The sequence below is a fragment of the Lytechinus pictus genome, chromosome 8 (assembly GCF_037042905.1).
Source record: "Lytechinus pictus isolate F3 Inbred chromosome 8, Lp3.0, whole genome shotgun sequence".
In the NCBI taxonomy this organism is placed as follows: domain Eukaryota; kingdom Metazoa; phylum Echinodermata; class Echinoidea; order Temnopleuroida; family Toxopneustidae; genus Lytechinus; species Lytechinus pictus.
In genome coordinates this window covers 34,944,147-34,971,727 of record NC_087252.1, presented here as the reverse complement: position 1 = coordinate 34,971,727, position 27,581 = coordinate 34,944,147, and the positions used below count along the sequence as shown (strand labels likewise).

The 27,581-nt window shown below is 36.5% G+C and overlaps 1 protein-coding gene across 2 annotated transcripts; it reads right to left on the bottom strand.

Annotated features, from left to right (window-relative positions):
• Positions 1-1,068: 1,068 nt before the first annotated feature.
• LOC129266101 (RNA-binding protein 42-like) lies at positions 1,069-26,758 on the bottom strand. Of its 2 annotated transcripts, none has more exons than XM_064103977.1 (7): positions 26,619-26,758; positions 23,706-23,875; positions 22,381-22,770; positions 17,965-18,243; positions 12,486-12,583; positions 6,280-6,376; positions 1,069-2,883 (listed from the first exon to the last, which is right to left on the bottom strand). In XM_064103977.1, exons 1-7 carry the CDS (start codon positions 26,669-26,671, stop codon positions 2,771-2,773), a joined length of 1,200 nt encoding a protein of 399 aa, XP_063960047.1. In that variant the 5' UTR covers positions 26,672-26,758; the 3' UTR covers positions 1,069-2,770. The 2 variants fall into 2 exon arrangements, with proteins under 2 accessions (XP_063960047.1, XP_063960048.1); XM_064103978.1 differs by having other exon boundaries at positions 26,531-26,699.
• Between the last annotated feature and the right edge of the window lie 823 nt (positions 26,759-27,581).

The window sequence follows — 27,581 nt, the reverse complement described above, 5'->3', positions numbered from 1 at the left end:
GACTGTGAAATAATAAAAATATCGCTGTACTTGCTTAGGGGGTCAATTCAGGGAACTTGCCAAGAGTATCATTTTGTTTCCAATACTTGTTAAGGGTAGGGTTTTACACGCCAATACTTGTTAAGGGGTGCATTTTCAGAAAATGGAAAATACCTGTTTCCGGTGCTTTTCGAGACCCCATGGTCGCGCATGGTATCCACTCGTCAATGTAAGTGGCCCCCCCCCCCCCCCCCCCGGGTTTACACTCATTTTAGATGTTAAGAATTCAATTCTTGAAAGCAAGGAATAGGAATAAATGTTATAAAGGACTTTCCCATAGGTACACATAGGTCTTAAATTGCTGATATGTCTTATATAGATACCACTCTTGTTTAGATGTGGAATACTAGACAGCAAAATGTTGTACTAGTATATTTCAAAGGCTAATCACAACGGAAGTAAGCTGTTTGTGTGGCTTATGGACTAACAACCTTATTAGGCACCAGTCAAAATAAACAAGATTTGGACACAGACGAGCTTCAATAATATTCATTAAGCATGTGTCAATAAAAGAGATTGGTTTAATAATAAGGAGGCTGTAACCCCTTTGGTTCCAGAATCCAAAGTCACAAAAGTTTTAGTTTCAGTGCCAATCAAATGGTCATTCTTTGCTCGACTGCTATTGACATGTTTGAGTCCATTCATGCATTATGCTTTTTTTAACGCAATAGGTGTGTTTAAAATGTAACTTCATGTAAGTTCTTAGTTATTGAGAAAAACACGCCCATGGTTGTACTCTGAACTTTGTTTAATCCCATTTCGTTTTCACTGGTCTTCATCTTTTGCCATTTTGTGACTTTGGATTCCGGAACCAATTGATTTGAGGGGGGCTACTGCCTCTTTGTTATTAAACTATTCGTTTAATTATTGACATGGGCCTAGTAAAGATTATTGAAGCTAGCCTGTGTCAAAATGTTGTTCACTTTGCCTGAGTGGAATTCATGTATTGCGCTGTTGAAGTTTGATAAATTTCTTTTAGAACCCAGTTTTTATGATCACACTTAAAAGACAATGAGTACGAAGTAGGCATTCCCTTGTCAGGGGGCAACTGCCTTTATTATAATATGTATTCATCAAAATCTTGCTTACTTTACATCCTTGCTCAAGTCGACATGATTAAAAAAACTTTGTTATGTTGGAGATTTGAACCTCGGACTATACTTCAATGGCAGTCTACTCTCTTCTCCCCTTCAAGCAAGTTTATAGTGAAACATCATAGAGGAAGTACAAAATTGTGAAAATAAAAACAATAATATATGATACATCTCACCTGGTATAATGTGAGAAAAAAGGAAGAAAATGAAAAATAAAGAGGGAAAATAAAAGAAAGAAAGTCAGGACATAGTTATTCACTTGCACTTTGGACTCGCAATACTCACAACTCTCCCCATTACTTTAGAATATATTTCACTTAAATTGCCTCTTTTATCACATCAATCAGAAGATCATGTGTTCTTTCTAAAGGAGGGCATGTAATTCAGATTTTTAAAGAATACATCATGGATAAAGAGTTTGTATCACCATAAGAAAAAGCAAAAAGAGACATTTTGAGGGTATTTCATAGTCCATCAAAGGGAAAGCTGTTCACATGTGACATCACACATCTTTGTCGCATTGCCAATGAGAGGATCTCCATAGCACTAGTGATTGCAATATTCAAATGCTCATAACTTTCTCATTATTTGTCTGATTTTTCTCAAACTTTCTTTGTTCTAATTCGTTGATTTTCTGTTTCGACACAAGCCTACTTGTTCCAAAGGTTTCATTTCCCTTTAAATAAAAGAAGTGGGTGTGGAGTAGGCCTTGGTCTACTTTTTCTCTCCATTTTCCCTAAATCAAACATGGGCAATGGCGTACAGATGGGGGGGGGAGCTGGAGTCCCCAAACAATATTCAAGAAAAAAAAAAAGAGAAGGGCAAAATTCTCATTTCCTGAATATTATGTAAAAATCTATCAAAATTTTTTATTTTTGTAATAAAAATGTTAAAATTTTTCCTCTCTCGCTGCGCTCGCTTTCAGCTTAAAAAATAATTTTTCATGATATGCCATATCTAGCCCCCAATTACGCCACTGAACATGGGATAGCGTAACAGCCAATTTATAAGAGGGTAATGATTATAATAATAATTAGGCCTACCATTATTGTTACAGGGTATCGAATTGAAGGGTTTGAAATCAATACCAGCTGAGTATGGAGAATTCAAGAAGAAAAGTTATGGTGAAAAGTAATCATCATTTTTGCAGTTTGCTTACCAATAAAAATACATAGACTGATGACATTTGTGTTACCGTTCTGCTGCTTAATTTCGCTGCCCCTACCAAATCTACACAAGCTTACACCAGAGCCAAGACCTTGATCTTCTGGCCTTGCCGTGCTGATACTTTCTCATTCACATCAGTGCGCGTACTGCGCGAATAATAGTGCTGGTCGCACTGGCAAGATAATCTCGACGCAACTCGACTTAGCTAAATATGGACTTGAAAGAGATTGACTTGGTCTGTCATTGACGTTTTGTGATAAATGATGTACTCCAAATTTTCTTTAGTGAGCTCCCATGAAAGGGTCATCCATCGCATCGTTTGTAAGGATCTGTGGATCCTTGAGGATCATGAGGATCTGTGGCAGACTGACAGAATTTGATTCTGATCATACAAACAGAGCTAGCTCATCTCGACAAGTCTTTATATTCAAATGTCTCAAATAATTATTTTACTGTCTTGTTTATATGCATCACCGAAGCCCAAGCCTATCTTTCTCCTTTTGTTTCTTCTTGACGGAGCTGACGTCTCTATCCTTCCAGGTACTCTTCAGAAGCTTGATAGGGCGATTACCAACGTATTTTCCTGAAGAAAAGAAAAAAAATGGGATGCAACTCATTTGACAGGATATTTAAAGGACAAGTCCACCAAGACAAAAGTTTACTTGAATTCCACAACACTGAAACTTTCATCAAAATCGGATGTAAAATAAGAAGGTTATGAAATTTTATAACTTTCACCTAATTTAAAAAAACAGTCATATGCACATCCTGGTCAGTATGCAAATATGGGAACTGATTACATCACTCAGTCACTATTTCTTTTGTATTTTATAATATGAAATATTCTAATTTTCTCCCCATTGTCCTGTGAAACAAAGTTTTATTTCTCCCTGAACATGTGGAACTACCACTGTTCAACATTTTATTGCAAAGTCAAATCAAACTTGCATAATTCATAATTTGCTTCAATTTTCACAGCAGATAATGCAGATATGAAGCTTTGGTCAATGATGTGAATTATACTAGATTATCTAACAATAATAAAGGACCTTGCTAATCTTCTTTCTTGTACTGGTTTCCCTTAAATCAAACAAGCATAATGCTGAAAAATTTCATCAAAGTTGTAAGAATCTAATTGACTGATTATAATACACAAATTATGCTATGGGCATAGTGCTCAATTTTGAGAAAATTGTTCAGTGTTCAATATTCTGATTAATAGGAAAATTGTACTTGGCTTCAATAAATCACCTCAGCAGAAGAACTGTGTGTTGCATTGAAGTTCAATAATAATAATAATAATCCGCTTTTTTATATAGCGCTTAATCCATCGGAACGACGTGTCTAAGCGCTTTACAGATATATTATTACCCCGGTCGTCGGATTCAATCAGTCATTCCCGCACACAATGTGTGCACATCCTCCACTCCCTGGGGAGTATTCCAGTCAGTCGCCTGTGAGGCGCACACAGTACTGGACAAGCTACAATGACTTTCACATCCTACCGGGTACCCATTTAGCACCTGGGTCGAGAGTGGCAAAGTGTGGATTAATGCCTTGCCAAAGGACGCTAGACCGCGGTGGGATTCGAACACACGACCCTCTGTTTACAAGACGAGAGTCAGAACCACTACACCACAGCTCCTCCACACTTCCTTCAAAGCCAAGCAAATTGAATCCCATTATTCGCAATGGTGTTTTGTTAGAAGTCTTGACTGATACTGTATGATCATCATTCAAGTTAACAAATAGATATAAGTTGAATCATAAAGCCGACAGATATGGATTTATGATTTCAGATAACACAGGGGCCTATTGCAGAAAGAGTTGTTTAAAACGCAAGTCAAAATATCAATATCCTGAATACGGGTGCTTCATTGGCTGAAAATCAAGTTGCGCAAGATTTTTTTGAGTTGCGTTTGATCGCAACTCTTTCTGCAACAGGCCCCAGGACAATGAAAACATGATATCATAATGGAAGTATATTAAGATGAAAGTTAGACATTATAAGATGCTTTTTTCTATGGCCCGTATTCGTAAGTCGGGTATGAATTAAAGGTCAAGTTCACCCAAGAAAAATGGTGATTTGAGCATAGAGAAAAATCAAACTAGCATATTGCTGAAAATTTCATCAAAATCGGATGTAAAATTCTTGTTTTACATCCGATTTTGTATTGACAAAAACTGACATTTTAAAGTTTTGCTTAATTTTCACAAAACAGTCATATGCACAACTCAGTAACGTGCAAACGAGGCAGTCTATGATGTTCCTCACTCACCATGATGGCCCCCATCTTGACACTTCGCGCGGTATTTCCTAAACGCAAATAGATAGTGCCGCAAAATTTTATGACTTTGTTATTTGCAGTCTCGCACAACTTTTTTAAACCAAATTTCGCGACATACGGGTATAGCATCGTGACGTCAGGTGACTTTTTATGAGACAATGTCATGCCGAAAATGGCTCATTTTTATACTTTGTGTACAAAGTCTATGGGAGATGAAATTCATAAAAGGGTGATTATTTTTTCGTTCGAAGTGGTCTGCTTAATTTATTTAGGGTTTAATTTAGCTGTTATATCGTCTGTAATAATTTCCATTGAAAAAAACAATGAAAAACAAAAGATGAAAAAACATAGAAATACATAAGATATTCTAATAACAAAGAATTACATAAGGAAAAAATTGGCTTTTGCAATTTTTCTTTGTGGAAACCTTTAAATTAGATTACAAGATGACATCTGCAAAAAAAGAAGAAAATTTGAAGTGAAATTGGGTGTTAAATATGCAAACAATGTTTTTCATGAATAAATTTGCATATTTTATTCATAATAATTAAATAAATCAAAAATAATTATTTTTAGAATATTTTTTAAAACTAGCTTGTAGTTTATGTGATAAGAAATGTGGGTGCCAAGTTTCGGCGCTAACAGCAGCCGAGATCAGAAGGGGGGGGCATGATGCCCCCCCCCCCAGCCCTCAATACATCTCAAATAGCCCAGTCCTTTTAGGGTTAAACCTGACTTCAGAATACAGGCCATAGATGCTCTCTATCAATATGAATCGTTCCATTTGTCTCATTTGAATACAGTTTTTACGGAGCATATGGAGTATTGAGCCATTCCATTGTGACTTGCGTGACATTCACACGAAATTTCAACCTTCTAAGGCTAACTACTTTATCTTGCAGACCTCTTTATTTCAATCATAGTATTGACAATACACATTGTCAAAAATTTTTTTTTGAATTTCCAGCCATTTTTTGTAGGAGATATTTCAATTTGCTTGCAGTGACTCGGTGACACAACACGATTGAAGATTCCCATTAAACCTTTACTGTATTTGACTGGAATTCAAACTGGAAGCTTTAGGAATTTCTTAAGCTCTGGTCCCACTGCACTTGAGGATGCAGAGAGGATGTAAAACGGAAAAGAATCTTGCCATCTGTTGAAAAACATTATGTATCTGTTGTGTACACTTTGCACATGTGTTTCATATGCTCTATATCCATTGAGCATCCGTCCAATGTGATTTCATTGTTCGCCTATTTTTTCCACTGTCTGGAGCAGAGGATAACGGATGGAGCCACCCTTGAAATTTTGCTTAACCGCTGTATCCATATGAATACATTTTGTGTCCGTTGGTCAGTGGGACCAGGCCTTAAGAAGATATTCATCAGATTTACATAAAATTTTTCTGGAGATTATTTTGAAACATCTGAAAATAGGGTGTTAACATGTCATTAACTCCTGACTTTAGAGGTTATTACTCATAAGGTGTTCTACACCATGCCAAGATTCAGCAGTTGTACATCCTCTGTTGTCAAGATCAAATTTGTCAAATTTTCACCACAATGTTGATGACACCGCTACCTATTGTTGCATAAGCGGCGTCTGTGGTCTCGCTTAGCTACTTGTATGCAGGCGAGAAAAAATTTTAATTTCAATTTAGTAGTGACATGAAGTTGAATTTGTCTTACCATTCCAGTCTTTCATTGCTTGTACAAAGTCTCGAGGATCCTTGAAGCTAACAAACCCATAGCCTTTTGTCTTATTGGTCCTCTTGTCACGAATGATCTAAGATAAGACAAACATATAAAAATGATTTAATAAATAATAATAGATGCAATTTATAATGTGCCAAATCCAATCTGCAGAGTGCCCAAGGCACAATGCAAGAAAGAAGAGAGACAAGCGTACATACATGTATGTACTGATGATAAATTACAGACTGGAGTAATTTACAAAAAAAAAAGAGTAGAAAGGATTACATAGAAGTATCTTTAGATTCCGTTTAAAAGTGTCAATAAAAGTGCATTCTGGGATAATCAGGGGAAAGATAATTTATTTAACTAGGGCACTAAAGAGGTAGGGATCTGACTGGAGTGTATTTAGATTGATACTGTATTGTGGAGTAGAACATGGAAGACACGGTTTTAGTTTGTATAGCCATGGCATAATATCCTTGGCAAGAAATTTATTCACATTGTGCTGCACTCAACCCAGGTGAGGTGAATGGGTACCCGCCAGGATTAATTCCTTGAATGCATAAGCGCTGAAAGGCAGCTTGAGCTAAATGCCTATTATTATTATTATTATTATTATAGCTTGCATGATATTTGGTGTTTGTTAACATGACAAAACTCGAGAAACTAATAATTAGCAGCCCGTCTGTACCCCTGTTTTTAACATTATTCTACCAGTTTACAACAAGTTGGGTGGCTTTGTGTAACTCCGCTTTGGGCAATGTCAGTTAAAGGTGTATCAGCCGTGGGTAATGTGAAGTTGATTATCACTATCCTAATCAAGAAATTCCATTAAAGTTTATTGATAAAACCTTAACCCTTACTAAACCATGCAAATTTCATCACTACGACGTCGTGCAAATTTTTTTGACCGCGCCACTCACTGACTTTTTACTTTTAAGTCTTGCACATCTTCTGCTATCAATTTTGGGACACCCTGTATGTGCATGCAGACCCAAAATTGCTCAGAAACGTGAATTTGTGTACAAATCCAATACAAATATTGTTTTTAGCCAAAATTCATAAATGAATCATTATTTTTCCTTTCACTGATTAAAATCAATTAATTTCATCTTGTTTATGGTAAAAATAAAGTCCCCAACAATTTACATTTAAAAATCAATTTAAAAAAAAAAAAATTGAAATACACAAATTTCGAACACAAGAAAATAAATGTGATGTTGACATTTTTAAAAAGTACATTTGATCAGATTCCTATAGAGTCTGTGAACCCCAAATAAGCATTTTAGGGGCACTACTTCAAAGCAAACTTTTGATTTTATGCATAAATATTAAACAAGTGGAGAACCTCTGGCAGTCTCACCTGCATCACGCGACTCAATATAGCAGCAGTGCTGACTTTGAAAACTACTATAAAATAATCATTCACAAAAAACACCATTCATATGATACAATACTACATTCATTGACAATAAATGACATTTGACCTTGATCATGTGACCCAATACTTGTCAGTGATACTTGATTACCCCTATATTCACATTTTATATACTATATCTATATAAACTTTAAAAGTTATGACAGCAATCTAATGATTACCTCCAAAATGGCCAAAGTTCAATGACCTTAAATGACCTTTGACTTTGGTCATGTGACCTGAAACTCGCATGCGATGTTCAGTGATTATTCTTAAGACCAAGTTTTATGAACTAGATTCATATACTTTCAGAGTTATGATGGTTATTCAACAAATACCCTCAACATGGCCAAAGTCCATTGACCTTTGACCTTAGTCATGTGACCTGAAACTCACACAGGATGTTCAGTGATACTTGATCACTCTTATGTCCAAGTTTTATGAACTAGACCAATAAACTATCAAAGTTATGATGGTAATTCAACAGATACCCCCAACTTGGCCAAAGTTCATTGACCTTAAATGACCTTTGACCTTGATCATGTGACCTGAAACTCGCACAGGATGTTCAGTGATACTTGATTGCTCTTATGTCCAAGTTTTATGAACTAGACCAATAAACTATCAAAGTTATGATGGTAATTCAACAGATACCCCCAACTTGGCCAAAGTTCATTGACCTTAAATTACCTTTGATGTTGGTCATGTGACTTTAAACTCATGCAGGATTTTCAATAATATTTGATTTCTAAGTTATGATGACATTTCAAAAACTTAACCCTAGGTTAAGATTTTGATGTTGATTCCCCCAACATGGTCTAAGTTCATTGACCGGAAATGACCTTTGACCTTGGTCGTGTGACCTGAAACTCAGGCAGGATGTTCAGTTATACTTGATTAACCTTATGTCCAAGTTTCATGAACTAGGTCCATATACATTATGCTGTCATTTCAAAAACTTAACCTTTGGTTAAGATTTGGTGTTAACGCCGCCGTTGCCCCTGGCGTCGGAAAAGCGGCGCCTATAGTCTCATTCTGCTATGCAGTTGAGATAAAAAGCATAAATGATTTCGCAGAATTTGATCTTACAGTTTTGTATATTTTGCCATGGGTAACAAGCATGCCAATTTTCGTTGTGATTGCGTAATCAACGGCGGAGATCATCCCCCCTCCCCCCAGTCTCTTAGGCATTGAAATAGCTCAGTCTATTTAGGGTTAATAAGCAAGGGTATGAAAGAAACAGACAGACATTCCCAAACAGACTAACAAACATATATGATAGCATACCTTGCATCTTGAGAAGCTAGGGTATGAAAGAAACAGACATTCCCAAACAGACTAACAAACATACATGATAGCATACCTTGCATCTTATGAAGCTAGGGTATGAAAGAAACAGACAGACATTCCCAAACAGACTAACAAACATATATGATAGCATACCTTACATCTTAAGAAGGAAGGGTATGAAAGAAACAGACATTCCCAAACAGACTAACAAACATATATGATAGCATACCTTGCATCTTAAGAAGCTCAGGTATGAAAGAAACAGACATTCCCAAACAGACTAACAAACATATATGATAGCATACCTTACATCTTAAGAAGGAAGGGTATGAAAGAAACAGACATTCCCAAACAGACTAACAAACATATATGATAGCATACCTTGCATCTTAAGAAGCTCGGGTATGAAAGAAACAGACATTCCCAAACAGACTAACAAACATATATGATAGCATACCTTACATCTTAAGAAGGAAGGGTATGAAAGAAACAGACATTCCCAAACAGACTAACAAACATATATGATAGCATACCTTGCATCTTAAGAAGCTCGGGTATGAAATAAACAGACATTCCCAAACAGACTAACAAACATATATGATAGCATACCTTGCATCTTAAGAAGTTAGGGTATGAAAGAAACAGACATTCCCAAACAGACTAACAAACATACATGATAGCATACCTTGCATCTTATGAAGCTAGGGTATGAAAGAAACAGACAGACATTCCCAAACAGACTAACAAACATATATGATAGCATACCTTACATCTTAAGAAGGAAGGGTATGAAAGAAACAGACATTCCCAAACAGACTAACAAACATATATGATAGCATACCTTGCATCTTAAGAAGCTCGGGTATGAAAGAAACAGACATTCCCAAACAGACTAACAAACATATATGATAGCATACCTTGCATCTTGAGAAGCTAGGGTATGAAAGAAACAAACAGACATTCCCAAACAGACTAACAAACATATATGATAGCATACCTTGCATCTTAAGAAGTTAGGGTATGAAAGAAACTAACAGACATTCCCAAACAGACTAACAAACATATATGATAGCATACCTTGCATCTTAAGAAGCTAGGGTATGAAAGAAACAGACATTCCCAAACAGACTAACAAACATACATGATAGCATACCTTGCATCTTATGAAGCTAGGGTATGAAAGAAACAGACAGACATTCCCAAACAGACTAACAAACATATATGATAGCATACCTTACATCTTAAGAAGGAAGGGTATGAAAGAAACAGACATTCCCAAACAGACTAACAAACATATATGATAGCATACCTTGCATCTTAAGAAGCTCGGGTATGAAAGAAACAGACATTCCCAAACAGACTAACAAACATATATGATAGCATACCTTGCATCTTGAGAAGCTAGGGTATGAAAGAAACAAACAGACATTCCCAAACAGACTAACAAACATATATGATAGCATACCTTGCATCTTAAGAAGTTAGGGTATGAAAGAAACTAACAGACATTCCCAAACAGACTAACAAACATATATGATAGCATACCTTGCATCTTAAGAAGCTAGGGTATGAAAGAAACAGACATTCCCAAACAGACTAACAAACATACATGATAGCATACCTTGCATCTTATGAAGCTAGGGTATGAAAGAAACAGACAGACATTCCCAAACAGACTAACAAACATATATGATAGCATACCTTACATCTTAAGAAGGAAGGGTATGAAAGAAACAGACATTCCCAAACAGACTAACAAACATATATGATAGCATACCTTGCATCTTAAGAAGCTCGGGTATGAAAGAAACAGACATTCCCAAACAGACTAACAAACATATATGATAGCATACCTTGCATCTTAAGAAGCTAGGGTATGAAAGAAACAAACAGACATTCCCAAACAGACTAACAAACATATATGATAGCATACCTTGCATCTTAAGAAGTTAGGGTATGAAAGAAACTAACAGACATTCCCAAACAGACTAACAAACATATATGATAGCATACCTTGCATCTTAAGAAGCTAGGGTATGAAAGAAACAGACATTCCCAAACAGACTAACAAACATACATGATAGCATACCTTGCATCTTATGAAGCTAGGGTATGAAAGAAACAGACAGACATTCCCAAACAGACTAACAAACATATATGATAGCATACCTTACATCTTAAGAAGGAAGGGTATGAAAGAAACAGACATTCCCAAACAGACTAACAAACATATATAATAGCATACCTTGCATCTTAAGAAGCTCGGGTATGAAAGAAACAGACATTCCCAAACAGACTAACAAACATATATGATAGCATACCTTGCATCTTAAGAAGTTAGGGTATGAAAGAAACTAACAGACATTCCCAAACAGACTAACAAACATATATGATAGCATACCTTGCATCTTAAGAAGCTAGGGTATGAAAGAAACAGACATTCCCAAACAGACTAACAAACATACATGATAGCATACCTTGCATCTTATGAAGCTAGGGTATGAAAGAAACAGACAGACATTCCCAAACAGACTAACAAACATATATGATAGCATACCTTACATCTTAAGAAGGAAGGGTATGAAAGAAACAGACATTCCCAAACAGACTAACAAACATATATGATAGCATACCTTGCATCTTAAGAAGCTCGGGTATGAAAGAAACAGACATTCCCAAACAGACTAACAAACATATATGATAGCATACCTTGCATCTTAAGAAGCTCGGGTATGAAAGAAACAAACAGACATTCCCAAACAGACTAACAAACATATATGATAGCATACCTTGCATCTTAAGAAGTTAGGGTATGAAAGAAACTAACAGACATTCCCAAACAGACTAACAAACATATATGATAGCATACCTTGCATCTTAAGAAGCTAGGGTATGAAAGAAACAGACATTCCCAAACAGACTAACAAACATACATGATAGCATACCTTGCATCTTATGAAGCTAGGGTATGAAAGAAACAGACAGACATTCCCAAACAGACTAACAAACATATATGATAGCATACCTTACATCTTAAGAAGGAAGGGTATGAAAGAAACAGACATTCCCAAACAGACTAACAAACATATATGATAGCATACCTTACATCTTATGAAGCTAGGGTATGAAAGAAACAGATAGGCTTTCCCAAACAGACTAACAAACATATATGATAGCATACCTTACATCTTAAGAAGCTAGGGTATGAAAGAAACAGACAGACATTCCCAAACAGACTAACAAACATATATGATAGCATACCTTGCATCTTAAGAAGCTAGGGTATGAAAGAAACAGACAGGCATTCCCAAACAGACTAACAAACATATATGATAGCATACCTTACATCTTAAGAAGCTAGGGTATGAAAGAAACAGACATTCCCAAACAGACTAACAAACATATATGATAGCATACCTTACATCTTAAGAAGCTAGGGTATGAAAGAAACAGACATTCCCAAACAGACTAACAAACATATATGATATCATACCTTGCATCTTATGTAGCTAGGGTATGATCCAAATACTTTAGTAAGTGTGTCCTCAGTTACCTCATTGCCAAGATCACCTGCAAATAACCTAAAATCATCTGAAGAAAAAAGTTAGATAGACAATGATAAATTACACAACAAATCAAAATTACATGTATAAATAAAAGATAATGGTCATTATTGATACATTAAAAACATTCCTTGCAGCTAACTGCTGATTTACAAAATGCTTGTAATTGTATAAAGAAAAAGATTCACATAGAAAACTGACAAAACTGTAAACAGACATAAAATGTGGATTAAAAATCATACCAAATGGCAAGTGAGCATGGTCTAGCAATTCAATAGGATCCGCAGGGGAAAAATTCAATGCACATACATGCATAGACTTTGTTTCAGGATATTAGAGATTAATGTAACTTAGATGTTCAGAACCATGATATCATTATGAGTGAACTTTATTTCTAGATTTAAAAAAACAAATATAAAGACAAGGCTGGAATGAGATGGTTATGTTAAGGGAAATTTGGAGGGATGCAGCCAAGAAATCATACATATATGTATAGAGTGTGATGTGTCCTGTACGTCACAAAACTTAATTAGCCGATATGATTAAACATTAAATTAATCAAGTAAATTCACTTCCATATTTGGATGAGTAGTAATATACATGTATGGGGCACTGCCTGTGGCGTGTGATACGTCAAACAAAACCCAAGCATCATATGTACAGTTGGTTTACAGATGAGTGCGATCGGTTCAATCTGCAATTGTAATACAGAGTAAACAATAATAAGTATATACTGAAAGTGAACGGACTCAAGCATAAACATATTTGTATCCGATTTTCAAACAAAACAAATATTATTTCTATACGACATGTTAATGCTTAAGTCCCGTTTACTGTCAGTATATTATTGTTTACTCTGTAAATTAAAATTGCAGATTGAACCGATCACACTCGCCTGATGCTTGAGTTTTGTTTTGTTTGACATATCACACGCCACATCTACAGTTCAATGTCATTAAATTTATGAAATAAAACAGCAATTATGGCAAACGACACACACTCCCCATGACAAGACATAATAGCAATACGCCCTCAATCAGTAAATTCAAATCTATTTCATCGATTTACAAGATTAAACAAAAAAGTCATAACAAATTAAGTAATTACAGGGTGTATATATTTTCATCCTGTACACAACACTGCCTGTTAACACCAGATAATCAACATAATTATTTAATTTCAAAATCAAATGTTTTCTCATATATTTGCATAAACTTCGCACTACAAGTCCCCACAGAAATATTTGCAAATATCTAATTTCAATACATGTATGCAGATAAAAAATCATAATGTCCTATACGTCATGCTAATGAATGATTTCTCAGAATCGTGACCTTGACATTCATACGTTTTCAGAAGAAAAAAACTAGAGGGCAAAAAACTTCAAAGTTCCAAGTTTCATGAAGTAGATCCATAAGATATAAAAGTTATGGACATTTCAACGGTGGTTAGGGTCATTCCATGCCAATTCACCCAATGAATGTGCAATTTTGCACCCGACCCTCTCAGAATTCGCTGTAATTTGGTACACATAAAATTCCCCATGGCCCAAGCACAAAACAAAAAAATTAGTCCAATTGGTCCGTTGGTTCTTGTGCTACGGCCCGCCCTTTTCTCCTTGCTTTGACAAAAATGGGCGTGACCTTCAACTTTCAATGGCCATTGCGTCGTAACGTGTTGACCAATTTTCACAAAACTGGTACCATTCAAAAGGAAATTAAGAGAGGAATCCATAACATGCATCAAATAATGTATTGGAGCAATTTACTTTACTTTGACCTTGAGTTTGACCCCCGGACAAATAATTTTTTGACTTGATTTTCGTGTATGTTAATTATTGGTATGATATTGACAAAATATGTTAAAACCAATATTTCATTTCTTCACCTTTTAAAACTCTTCCAAAGATACAAATTATCTGATCTGAAATTTCACTCTAGTCCCACATACTGATATTCATGTTAGTAAAGTGTTTACCAGTCCCATGATACATGATTTCTTCCAATCTTAAGTTACAGTATGCAAACACATGAAAAGAAATTTAGCTCATCAGTTTGCATTAAACATTTATTTATGCTCATGAATAGGTTTAGGCATTTTGATGTTGGGCAATATATAACAACTCATTATTAGAAAACTGCTGGTAACTGCAATATTCTGCTTTCTAGTAAGCTGTACTCCCCCAAAGTGGATACATCTTTCAGATCCTTCAAGCATCATACATTCTTGATGATGATGATGTTAGAGATGGATGATCGACTGGAGAGATTATATTGTTTCTAACTATCCAGCAGGTATAGGGACAGTGATTTTCCACGATCGCGGAAAACGGACGGAATTCACGGAAAGGGTGTTTTGAAACGGAAAGTGTCATTTCAAACGGAAAATCACGGAAAACGTATTTTCCCTCAAAATACACAGAATAGCAACAGAAATTACTCCAAAATCACAACAAAATGAGAATATTAAATGGCCACAAAACCCCAGAAAACACGATCTCACTTCGCTACTTTCATGACAATTCACACATCGTGACTGCACTCGACATCAGCACACTTGATTGTACCCCGCACCGTACCCATACCCTGCCGGCGCCGGGTTGGGCTTCACATGCACACACACATATCGTTCACTGCACGGTCGTGTGTTGCTGCCCTCTACGTTTGAAGATGTAACAGCACGATATCGTGGTCTTAAAATCCAAGATGGCGGATTTGCAAAAGCCGTTGACTGATGATAACGATGTCCAAAAAACCCCAAAATTATCGATGAAATATCATTTCACCGTGAAATAATGCTAATAATGTGAAAGGTGAGGATGTATGCATGCTGAATGGGGTTGGAAAAATATTTTTTGCACCCACATAGATCCGATTAGAACGGATTCTATTGTGTTGTTGGTACAGTAGCAGATACAAATTTTGACCAGTGCGAGTGTACGGTATTCAATGTGTAAACGGAATTGTCACTTTTCCGTGTGTACAAAGTCTATGGGGAAACAGAATTTCCGTTTTCTGACATGCTGAAACGGAATTTGAGATTTTCTGAAACGGAAAAGGCAATTTTTTGAAACGGAAAATCACTGTCCCTACAGGTACAGTATATTTATCCATCTTTACACTGCACCCCTATGGAAAAACGCAATGTCTGACTTTTTTTTCAGAAAAGTAGTCAGTAAGCCACTTTTTTTCACAAGACACATCTAGTTTTCCTTATTGCTTTCTGAAAAGCAACTTTTAAGTAATCGGCAAAATGCAGTATCTACATTTTGCACAAGATAAGATATTAAAGTATTAACTTTTTTTTTTAATTCGCTCCATACTATTTTATTTCTCAAGTATTCCTTTATCATCAAATTGTAGAATGCCTATTTCAGGCCCAAACCCCCCATACAAATTTTGTCTTTGTGTTTTGAGATATTGGTGTAAATGTAGATTTTAAGCAAATACTCAGTTTCCTATGGAAAATGCAGTACCCACAGATGAAGAACATGTTATTGTTAATTAAACTCATTTTTATCAGGGTGCCCTCTGTGTATTTAAGGTAATATTTTCCCCTTGAAATACACAATGACACATTATTTCATGGTAATGAAGCAAGTGATAATAAAACTGAATGGAATTCTGGTCCATCTGTAGATACATGTACTGAGAGTAGGCCTATCTACGGTACATTTCTTCAATATCTAAAAAAAAAGAAATAAAATATTTGTTTTGGGAGCCTTAAATAGGCATATGCTCAACAATTCGATAATAAAAGAATATTAGGAAATAAGATAGTTTTGAGCAGCTTTGGAAAAACACAAAATGCTTAATATCTCAACTTGTGCAAAATGTAGATACTGTCTTTTTTTCAATGGGGAGGCAGTGAAAATGATACCTGCTGGGTAGCTAGATACAATATTATCTGTCCAATTGATCATCCATCTCTAGCATCATCATTATAAAGAATGTATCCAATGCTGATGCTTCAAGGATCTCAAGGGTGTTTTCACTCTGGGGGAGTACAGCTGACTAGAAAGCAGGATATTGCAGTTCCCAGCAGTTTATGAGTTATTATATATTGTCCAATATCAAAATGCCTAAACAGGTACCTACATTGACATGTATTCATAAGCATAAATGTTTAATGTTTCATTTAATAACTGATAAGCTTAATTTCTTTTCATCTGTTTGCATACTGTAACTTAAGATTGGAAGAAATCATATATCATATATTCAGCCCCCTAAACATTTTTCGTGATAAATCTGCTACACAAATTATTTTGACCGAGTTGCTCACTGACTATTTACTTTCAAGTCTCGCGCAACTTTTGAGTCCAAAACTGTGACCCCCGGTTCACGATTTCACAATTACGCAACATTTTGTAAGTGCATGTGAACGCAAAATTGCTCAAAAACATGAATTTGTGTACAAACCAATGCAAATAATGATTTTAGCAAAAATTCATATTAATCATTTTTCCTTTTACTGATTAAAATCATTTAATTTCATCTTGTTTATGGACAAAATATAGTTCCTGACAATTTCCATTGAAAAAATAATAGAATACAAAAAAGTAAAAAAAGAAAGAAATACATAAGAAATTTACAAATCAATAAAATAAATGTAATGTTGACATTTTTAAGTATATTTGATCAGATTTCTATGAAGAGTCTGTGAACCAAAAATTAGTGGGAATTTTTTAGTTAATTAGAGCAAACTTTTGATTTCATGCATAAATATACATAAATAAATAGCAATGAGATTGTTCGCATAATTTGATCTTATAGCTTTGTAGATTATGCCATGGGTAACGTGTCCCCCCCCCCCCCCGCCTTCTTGGGTGTCGAAATAGCCCAGTTTATTTAGGAAATAAGTTATGACATTTCAAAATCTTAACCTTGGTTAAAGGTCTAGTCCACCCCAGGAAAATGCTGACTTGAATAAATAGAGAAAAATCAAACTAGCATAGTGCTGAAAATTTCATCAAAATCGGATGTAAAATAAGAAAGTTATGATATTTTAAAGTTTTGCTTTTTTTCACAAAACAGAGATATGCACAACTAGTCGATGATGTCCATCACTCACTATTTCTTTTGATTTTTATTGTTTCAATTATACAATATTTCATTTTTTATAGACTTGACAATAAGGACCAACCTGACTGAGCCATATAGTATAAAAAAATGCTAATTCCACATGACCAGGGAGGAATTAATCGTTGTATCACTTGGCAATGAGGAGAAAATTAGAATATTTCATATTTCATGTAATAAAATACAAAAGAAATAGTGAGTGGATGACGTCATAGCCTCCTCATTTGCATACCAGCCTGGATGTGCATATAACTGTTTTGTGAAAACTCCTTTAAGGAGTAATACTAGAGAGCTAACAACAACTGAGAAGGCTAAAACTCTTCATACTCACTGGGGTCCCACTCGGCTAAGCTATCGTCTTCCCATGTAGTACCCGCAGCTACTCTGATATGCTTCTTCTTTTTATCCTTCTTCTTCAATGGCTCTGAAGCTGTGCCGAGCTCATACGCCCCACCCTGGGTGAGATCTGTAGGGGTAGGGACAGGATTGAAGGCTTGTGGTATGGCAGGTGGAGGGGGTAGGGGCATCGGGGACCGTACATTGTGCTCCTGAGGAACAGAAGGGTCTGGTGGCGCAATTGACGGAACTGCAGGCTCTTCATTCTTCTTCGCTGCATAAAAATAAAAAGATATTCAAAATTAATGGAAAACTTCAGAATCCTCTTATTAAAATTATGCAAGATTCAATGGTTATTTGATGTGGCTTTGACGCTTGCCTCGTAATCAGAAGGTCTGCGGCCTAGCATCCTTTGGCAAGTCATTACTCCACACTTTCCACCAAGGTGGGTACCCGTTGGAATGAAAGCCATTATCCAGTATTTTATGTACCTCATTGGCGGGAATACCCCCCCAGAGAGTGTGTGCGGGAATGACTGATTGAGTAATCATTGTGTAAGCAGAGAGGTATGTCATAAGCAAACCATAAGTAAGGTCACAGTTACTATTATTACTACATATTAGTTGCTGTACTAAAACTTTACTGCCAAATAAATTATAAACTTAATCAACATGTATGTGCAGCTAAAGAAGTCTACAGTATATAAGGGCAGGTCCAAGCTATTTGACTTGCGACATATGGGACATTTAGAGACTTTAAAGTTGTATAACATAAAAAATAAATGCACAACAGAGAATCTTTTATGGATTTGGAAGGTTGTGCCCTCTTTATTCAGTAAAAAAATTAGTAATCTACAATTCCATTAACGAGGTAATATTTCAATTAATATGCGCTGTGACGTACGGGACCAGACAAAAGCTGATTTTTTTTTAAGGTTTGTCATAAAACTCTGTGAATTGGAATAAGCTGGAAATCTATCATTATCATGTTTTCATCTTGTATCTTATCAAGTTTCATTAGCCATGAATGAAATGATAGAACTCATTGTTGTTAAAAATATAAAAATCTGTGCTCACTGCTGTGACCTACAGAACATGTGACAAACAGGACATTTGTCCATGTGTAAAACGATGATGTAAACCAAAGTTAAGTTTTACATGGATTATTATGATTGATATGTCATTCCATTATATTATATGATGAAACAAAACATAACACTTTATGACCTTATAATTATGAAAGATTTAATTAATAACGTATGCTAATATATGCACCCTTTAATTTATTACAAATCATAAATTTATTATCAGCCTTTTACCAATATTCAACCTCTGATATATCATTTATCTCATTTTACTTTATCTTTGCTTCTAATTGAAAAATAACCCTAATTAGAATTACATAGAAATCCTATGTATAAAGTATGGTGTGTCCCGTACGTCACACATTTGTCCCATACGTCACAAAGCTTAATTAGCTGATATAATTAGATATGAAATTAATTTAGTAAATTCACTATTTTTGGATGTATAGTAATATAAATCAGAACTCTCCAAAGTGTGAAGAAAACTGTTCAACTTTTCTTTAATTAGAATCTAAAGAAAACATATGCTCACTTGTGACGTATGGGACACTGCCTGTTGGACAGCAGATAATTACAATGTACCTTGATTAATTTTCAAAATCACTTTTTTTTCTCAAATGTTTGCATTAACTTAGCACTTCAAGTCTCCACAAAAATATTTGCAAATATATAATTTGCATTATCTGCAGATCAAAAAATGTGATGTCCGGTACGTCATGCTAATTATTAATGATATCTTGGAATTGTGATCTTGGCATTCATGAACTTTACGTTTTCAAAAGAAAAAATAATAGGGCAAAAACTTTAGAGTATAAGCTTTAAAATGACATACAATATGTTAGATTTAGGCAAAGATTTAATTTTAAATTCAGGGGAGGCAATAGCTTGGACATGCCCTGAACAGGTGATTCCAAGTTTGGAGTTAGTGCTGGTGTTGTTGTTGAAAGCAAATTTTTTATTTTCTCCTCTAGTGAGAGCTTACAAACAAGGCATAAGCGATTTTGTGTCTCGCCCACTTATGAAAATAACCAGAAATATTGTGATTTGCGAGGGCACGCAACAGAATTGTATCAAAACTTCATTGTGAAATGACTGGGATGGAATAACAATTGCCATAAGAGTTAATGTTGACCTCAAAGTAAACTTTGACCTTACCATGTGACCTCCAAACACAATAACATGCCGCCCTCATAAGTATACCTACAACCCAAGTTTGGTTTAAAAGTGACATACGGTTGCAGAGTTATGTGTCATAACATTGACCTCAAAATGACCTTTGACCTTATCATGTGACCTCTGATTGCGCCGTGACATGCAGGTCTCCTCCGTACATCTACAACCCAAGGTTGAGTGAAAAGTAACTTACGGTTGCGGAGCTATGTGTCGCAAGAGAGTCGTGCACGTAAACTTTAACGTTGACCTGAAAATGACCTTTGACCTTACCATGTGACCTCCGAACACACTAACATGCAGATCCCCTAAGTACATCAACAACCCAAGTTTGGGTGAAAAGTGACTTTCGGTCGCAGAGTTGTGTGTCATAAGAGTCTTGCATGTAAACTTTAACGTTGACCTGAAAATTACCGTTTACCTTACCATGTGACCTGCAACTAATACTTAACATGCAGGTCTCATAAGTCCATCTACAACCCAAGTTTGAGTGAAAAGTAACTTAAGGTTGCGGAGTTATGTGTCATAATGTTTGTGACGGACGGACGACATTTGGATCCCTAAGTCTCGCCTTCACCTCTGGTGGGAGAGACAAAAATGATTCAAATTGCATTATAGATAGCTCAACACCTAAAGAGTATTTCTAAAATGCCAAATCCTTATTATGTGCTCAAGGCCCTAACAAAAGGGGGAAAAATATACAGAGAGGGAGGAAACAATGGATTAAAGAAAAAACAATCATGATAATAAAAGGAAACTACTTGGAGGCAATTTTCAACAAATGACTTTTTAGAGCAATTTTGAAACAATCGATACTTGAAATTTTACAAATGTAATATGGCAATTAATTCCACAAGGAAGGTCCAGCATGTGCAAACGACCGATCCTCCCATGATTTCTTGGATTTTGGAACGGCAAGCAATTTGGAATCAGAAGATCTTAAACGTCAAGGAGGATTGTATGGCATCAACAAATTTACAATGTACTCTGGGGAATATCCATGGATACAGTGTAAAACTAACAATAATAACTTAAATACAATACGGTACCCGATGGGTAACCAATGCAGTGAGGACAGAACTGGAGTTATGTGAGTAGAGCGTCTGGTAAGGGTAACAATACGGGCTGCAGAATTCTTTAATTTTTGTAAGTGTGAATGTTGGGATTAAGGAAGTTGACATAAAAGTGTATTGCCAAAATCAAGTTGAGATGATATCAGAGCACGTACTATCTTTTCTGTAGAGCAGAGCAGGTTAAATACTTATGAATGAAACCTAAATTTTGCAACTGATACCTGATTGATTTACACACGGCAGGGATCTGGGTAGACATAGACATTGTGAAGTTAAATAAAACTCTAATTCCTGCATGACTTAATGGCATAACATTAACATTACCAATTTGAAGCGTTTTCTAGTACAGCTTTAGAGCCTATAAACGACAACTCAGATTTATATATATTTCTAAATAATTCCAATTCCTCCATTCACTGATATGAACACAAGCATGAAGCTAATGACATCGGTCTGGTTTGATACCTAGTGAGATTTGTACCAGCTACATGTTACGTATGGTGCTGTGATAATATGGAACTAACACTAGCTTCAACACAGGAAGGTTCATCATCATCATCTGCTGTAATCTTCAAAGGGCTCTGCAGCCTATCACGAAGATGAACTGAAACTTGGACGCACGTTATGAGGAGGAGTGAGGAATATTTTCAAGGTGATTTTGCAGAAGCTTTTGAAAGCTGTCAAGCGAGACTGCATTAACTATTTGGAAAGGAAGTTTATTCCATTCAGGTACAGATCGTTGGGCAAAGGCAAATTTGTCAATATTGCCTCTTGGACGATATGTCTGAAAACACTTGTTGTGATTTTTCCTAGTGACAGTGGTGCTTAAGGAGAAGAATTTGTCTTGGGGTATTGCAGCAAGGTCATTTACAATCCTATACACCATGCCGAGTCTGCTTACAGTGCGTCGAGAAGACAGACTAGGCCACTTCAACTTGGTGAGCATGCTGGTTACGCTGCTGGTTCTACTGTAATCAGCTAAGACATAGCGAGCCGCTTGCCTTTGGATTCTTTCCAAAGGTTAACACCGGACTTGGAATCACTCAGCAACTTTCAAACATTATCTTACTAGAAAAGAACAAACCTTCTTTTTTTATAGCTGTCGGTTCATCCTTTGACTCTGTTGACTTTTCTTTCTTCACTTTCTTCTTGGATTTCTTATTCAGAACTGGTTTAGATGCATAGGTTGTAGGCTTGGCAGATAGAGTGACTGGTTTCTGTAAATTAGGTGGAGCTGGGGGCATCATTGCGAAGGGGGGCATCGGTGGGGGAGGGAGGGGACCCATCATGTTAGGTGGAACCATGTTGGGCATTGGTCCCATTGGGCCTCCAGTGTCCATAGGGGGAGGGGGTGGAGGGGGTGGTAAGTGGGGGAAACGAGGGGGGCCTTGTGGTCTCTGGTTTGCCCTAACCTGGTGAGGGACAAATCCATGGTGTTCCCTTGATGGTCTGTTTGGTCTTGACATATTTCCACCTATAACAAATGAAAAACATTCTTGTCATAACTTGCTATAAGATCAAATGTATGTATTACACAATCTAACACAATCTAATGTGTTTTGGCTACCAATAATGAATCAGTATATTTCATTGCTTTTATTTTTTTCATTTTTATAAAGGGTGATGAAAATATCCCAATGAGGCTCTGATTAGTGTAAATGCTGTAGAAAAACAGTGAAAATATTGCCTGACAAGACTAGTACATAAAACAAACACTCCTTTTCACTACTTGATTTTCTGCATTTATTGTTGAATCAAAATAGAAATTCATAATAGGGTTAAACATTTGAATTTCATTTCAAGCAATAATTATAAAAAGAATAGTTGTATGATTCGAGTATTTTCTACAATATTACGGCTGTTACATTATTATGCATTTGTGGTTAATTTCTCCTAATAAACACAATATAAACTGACTATTAATTGAATTCAATTACTTAAACAGATTTGATATTTGTTTGCTTTAAGTTAACATTATGGAATCACTGATGTTTTATTGTAGTTCGGTTGATTTTAAATTACTGATTATATAGTTAATTGATTACTTGACTGATATATTTCACAGCCATTTATATCATAACAAATTGTGATTTATTTACATAATCCACATTGCCTTTAAATACACTTCAAAGCTTTTCTCTTACAACCAGAAATGTATCAAGGTAAATTTGAGAAGCAAAATAATTCCCTGCATGTAATAGCATTTATCACAATATTTGGGTGAATGTAAATCTTTCACGGTGCCCATATTCGGCTATTGTGTGAATTGCATGACTCTCAAAACAGTACGTTTTCACTCACGCTAGCAACAAGAAGGATCTGCTATACAATATAAATTTGTAATGCAGAAGTTGCCATCTCATTCTGTTGATGATATCAGCAGAAAAGAGAAATTATCTTCAAACTTACCAGGCCTGCCCATCTGTCTTGGCTGAAAGCCAGGTGCTCTAGGAATCCTTTCCCTTCCTTGGGTCTGCCTCGGCTGGAATTGAAAACTTGATGCTTTATGTTCTTGACTTTTCACTGCTCCCCCAATAGGTGTTGGGTCCTGTGTTAAACTCATAATCTCCTCCTCAAACCTAGAGAGCAGCAAAAAGAAACTTGGGGTAGGTTAGTTCTGTAGTGGACAAAATATTGTGCACTTTACATACATGTATTATTATTCTCCTATGAATAGCAAATTGGATTTTATTGTATCATTGCTAGTATTTGCCAAGAATATTTTTTCCAGAGGGGTAAATATTTCATTCCTTGCAGGTATTGTCTTTTTGTAGTTGGTTTCCTTATTTTATTCAGAAAATACAGTTTGCTAAATCAGATAATGGATTTGGAACTTTGATTGAGTTAACTTATATTAGTGCAAGGGAGACATAAAAAAATATATTAATGAGAAAATGAAATAATGATTTTATGTGATAATATAAGAAATGAGAAGGGGACAAGATGCGTCATCAGCCCATCTAATCATAACAACGTGCATTTATACATGTGTTTTCACAGAATATTGACTAAACGTTAAAATTAAATTTTCCGCATTTTAAATTTTACTTTTAGATAGATGTAGGCTTGTATAATTATTTTCTACAAGGAGTACCCTTTTAATAGTATCATCGTCACAATCAAACTTTTCCAACATGTCAACAGAAAACACTCATATTTTCTGTCAAAACTTAAAATCTGGTATTGATCAGTTGATACTGATAGCGTTAGTCGTCAGGACAGCCATGCGCAATGCCCACCTCTACCTCGAGCGAAGTTCGTGCAGGCTCCACTCCACTTCACTACCGCTACACTACGCTCCACCTACCCGAACTTCGAGACCATGAACTCGATCGGATATTCCGAGTGACAAAAGGTGGGATTTTATGGGGAGAAAATACAAAATTCATGCAACATCACGATCTTTAAAAACAAGTACAACTAATATTCTTACTTTACACACAGTTTCACTTCTTTTCCATGCTTCTATCAGTCTCAAAATTGATGATTTAGAGCCAACATGAAGTTCCTCACACGTAATAATTCGCTGCCGATTTCAGAACATCGCATGTGCGCGAGGGTCCGAGCTCGGACCAGACCCGGTACCTCCCGCATGCGATGTTTTGAAGTCGGCAGTGCATTAATATTTATACGTGTGAGGAACTTCATGTTGGCTCTAAATCATCAATTTTGAGACTGATAGAAGCATGGAAAAGAATAACCCAGAGAGCTCCGGCCCGCGTAGCGGGCCGGAGCCCAGACGCTCAGTGTGCAATCGGGCATTCAGACGAGAGTTCCGTGAAGTTTGGTCTAAATCATTTTGATAATAAATAATTAAAACAGAAATTAAGCACTTACCACGATTGTATGGATGATAGTCTAACGAGTGGCAGTTTCCTGACATCGAGGCACAGACTGGAACCTCAAAAAACGATAAGTTCTGTCGCGGTAGCTCTCCTCTTTCAGAATTCAACACAAAATGGCCGATCGAGACCGAGGCTAGTATAGCACTAGCGCATATAGACTTTGTCAAATTCGCGCATGCGCCCTACACCCTCTCGAACGGCCATTTTGCTATGAATTCTGAAAGAAGGAGAGCCACCGCGACAGAACTTATCGTTTTTTGAGGTTCCAGTCTGTGCCTCGATGTCAGGAAACTGCCACTCGTTAGACTATCATCCATACAATCGTGGTAAGTGCTTAATTTCTGTTTTAATTATTTATTATCAAAATGATTTAGACCAAACTTCACGGAACTCTCGTCTGAATGCCCGATTGCACACTGAGCGTCTGGGCTCCGGCCCGCTACGCGGGCCGGAGCTCTCTGGGTTAGGAAAAGAAGTGAATCTTTGTGTAAAGTAAGAATATTAGTTGCACTTGTTTTTAAAGATCGTGATGTTGCATGAATTCGGTATTTTCTTCCCATAAAATCCCACCTTTTGTCACTCGGAATATCCGATCGAGTTCATGGTCTCGACTCTCGAAGTTCGGGTAGGTGAAGCGTAGTGTAGCGGTAGTGAAGTGGAGTGGAGCCTGCACGAACTTCGCTCGAGGTAACCATGATCGTGCTACTGTACTGAATTGGACAAGCTGGCATTGGTGCATCGAGCCACGGCCACCATCTATGCATATTAATAGCGAATAATGGAGATGTCACAGAGAACAAGTTCATTGAATGAGTGGGCCTAACTACATACAATACAAGTCACTGACATTTATTTGGAATCTATTCTAACGTTAAATAAAAAGATAGGCCTAAAATAAATGAAAGTAGGCCTAGACTAGTTGCAGTAAACACTGATTTCACGAGAAAGTCTGTAAAAGCAGGCTTAATTGTCATATCATCGAGGATCTAGATCTGGTAGTGGTACAGTTACACAAACTAAACTTTGTGAAATCTTGAATTGAAACCTACGCTGAAAAATGTTCACACTGAAGATCACCAACAGGCAACACAGATAAGCGCACGTGGGACAGTGAATTATTAATTGCTTTGATTTGAATGTCGGCCCGAAGCTTGACCCGAATCCCGTACTTATTTGCTGAGTGATATCTCAGCAATTACACAATTTCTTCCAGAATCCTTTGCCTTTGGCACATATTTTTTATTCATACAAACAGACACTTTGGTGGTCATTTCATTGAATTCTGTACAAACTCATTTTGAAATCGTTAGTCGTTACCATTTTTACACAACTGGCATTTAAGATTTATCTTTAAAAAAAAAAAAAAGTAAATTCACGAAAAAACTCTACCTCTACAAATCAAAATGGAACTTCATATCATATACCGGTATGCCTGGAGGATTTTAATCACCAATTTGTCAAAGATATCATAACAAACCTGCTCATTTCTTCCTCAATGGACTTCATCTTGCCTCCGCCGTTGGACGACATGTTGTCAAAAGAGGATAATTACCGGTATGAGGTGAATTTCAGCGGTGGTGGTGGCGCGGAAAAAAATGTGCAACTCGTACGTCACTCTCAGTGACGGTTCTCCAATGAATATTCATTAGATCGTGGTCGTGCGCGTGAACAGTATAGGGGAAGGCGCAAGTTGTGACGGGGTTGTGACCCCGGGGGGGGGGGGCCACTTACATTGACGAGTGGATACCATGCGCAACCAAAAAAACACGTAAAAAGGATGTCTATTTCAAGATAGGGCACGTTACGTACGTAACGTGATAAGGGTGTCAAAAACACAAAAATATTGAAAAAAGGGTATCTATTTCGCCCGGAAAAATATACGTGTTTAGGGTCAAATATGCGGGGATGATGAAACAAAATCAAAATGTTTTATAAAGGATGTCCTTTTTGCCCCACGTGTTTAGAGTCCGATTTGCGCGAGGTGTGGAAGGCGGGGCCGTACTAAACCAAAATAATGGTGTCTAAAGGTAAAACCGACGACCGACGGACGCGTGTCATAACAATGAAATATCTCTGTACTTGTTTAGGGGTTCATTTCAGGGAATACTTGCTAAGAGTATCGTTTTGTTTCCAATACTTGTTAAGGGGTGCATTTTCAGAATATGGAAAATACATCGCTGTACTTGTTTAGGGGCTCAGTTCTGGGAATACTTGCCAATAGTATTTGTTTCCAATACTTGTTAAGGGTAGGGTTTCACACGCCAATACTTGTAAAGGGGTGCATTTTCAGAATATGGAAAATACGTGTTTAGGGTGCTTTTCAAGACCCCGTGGTCGCGCATGGTATCCACTCGTAAAAGGAAGTGCCCCCCCCCAGGGTCGTAACACTTCTTGCATTTTGCTTTTTAGAATTGATATGACAAATAGTATGGTAGAAATA

Excerpts from the sequence above, each read along its gene's own strand:
- LOC129266101 (XM_064103977.1), bottom strand. The coding sequence starts at position 26,671 with ATGTCGTCCAACGGCGGAGGCAAGATGAAGTCCATTGAGGAAGAAATG. Across the intron at positions 23,876-26,618 it reads ATTGAGGAAGAAATGAGCAG|GTTTGAGGAGGAGATTATGA; the intron begins GTTTGTTATGAT and ends GCTGCTCTCTAG. Across the intron at positions 18,244-22,380 it reads GACAGCTATAAAAAAAGAAG|CGAAGAAGAATGAAGAGCCT; the intron begins GTTTGTTCTTTT and ends ATTTTTATGCAG.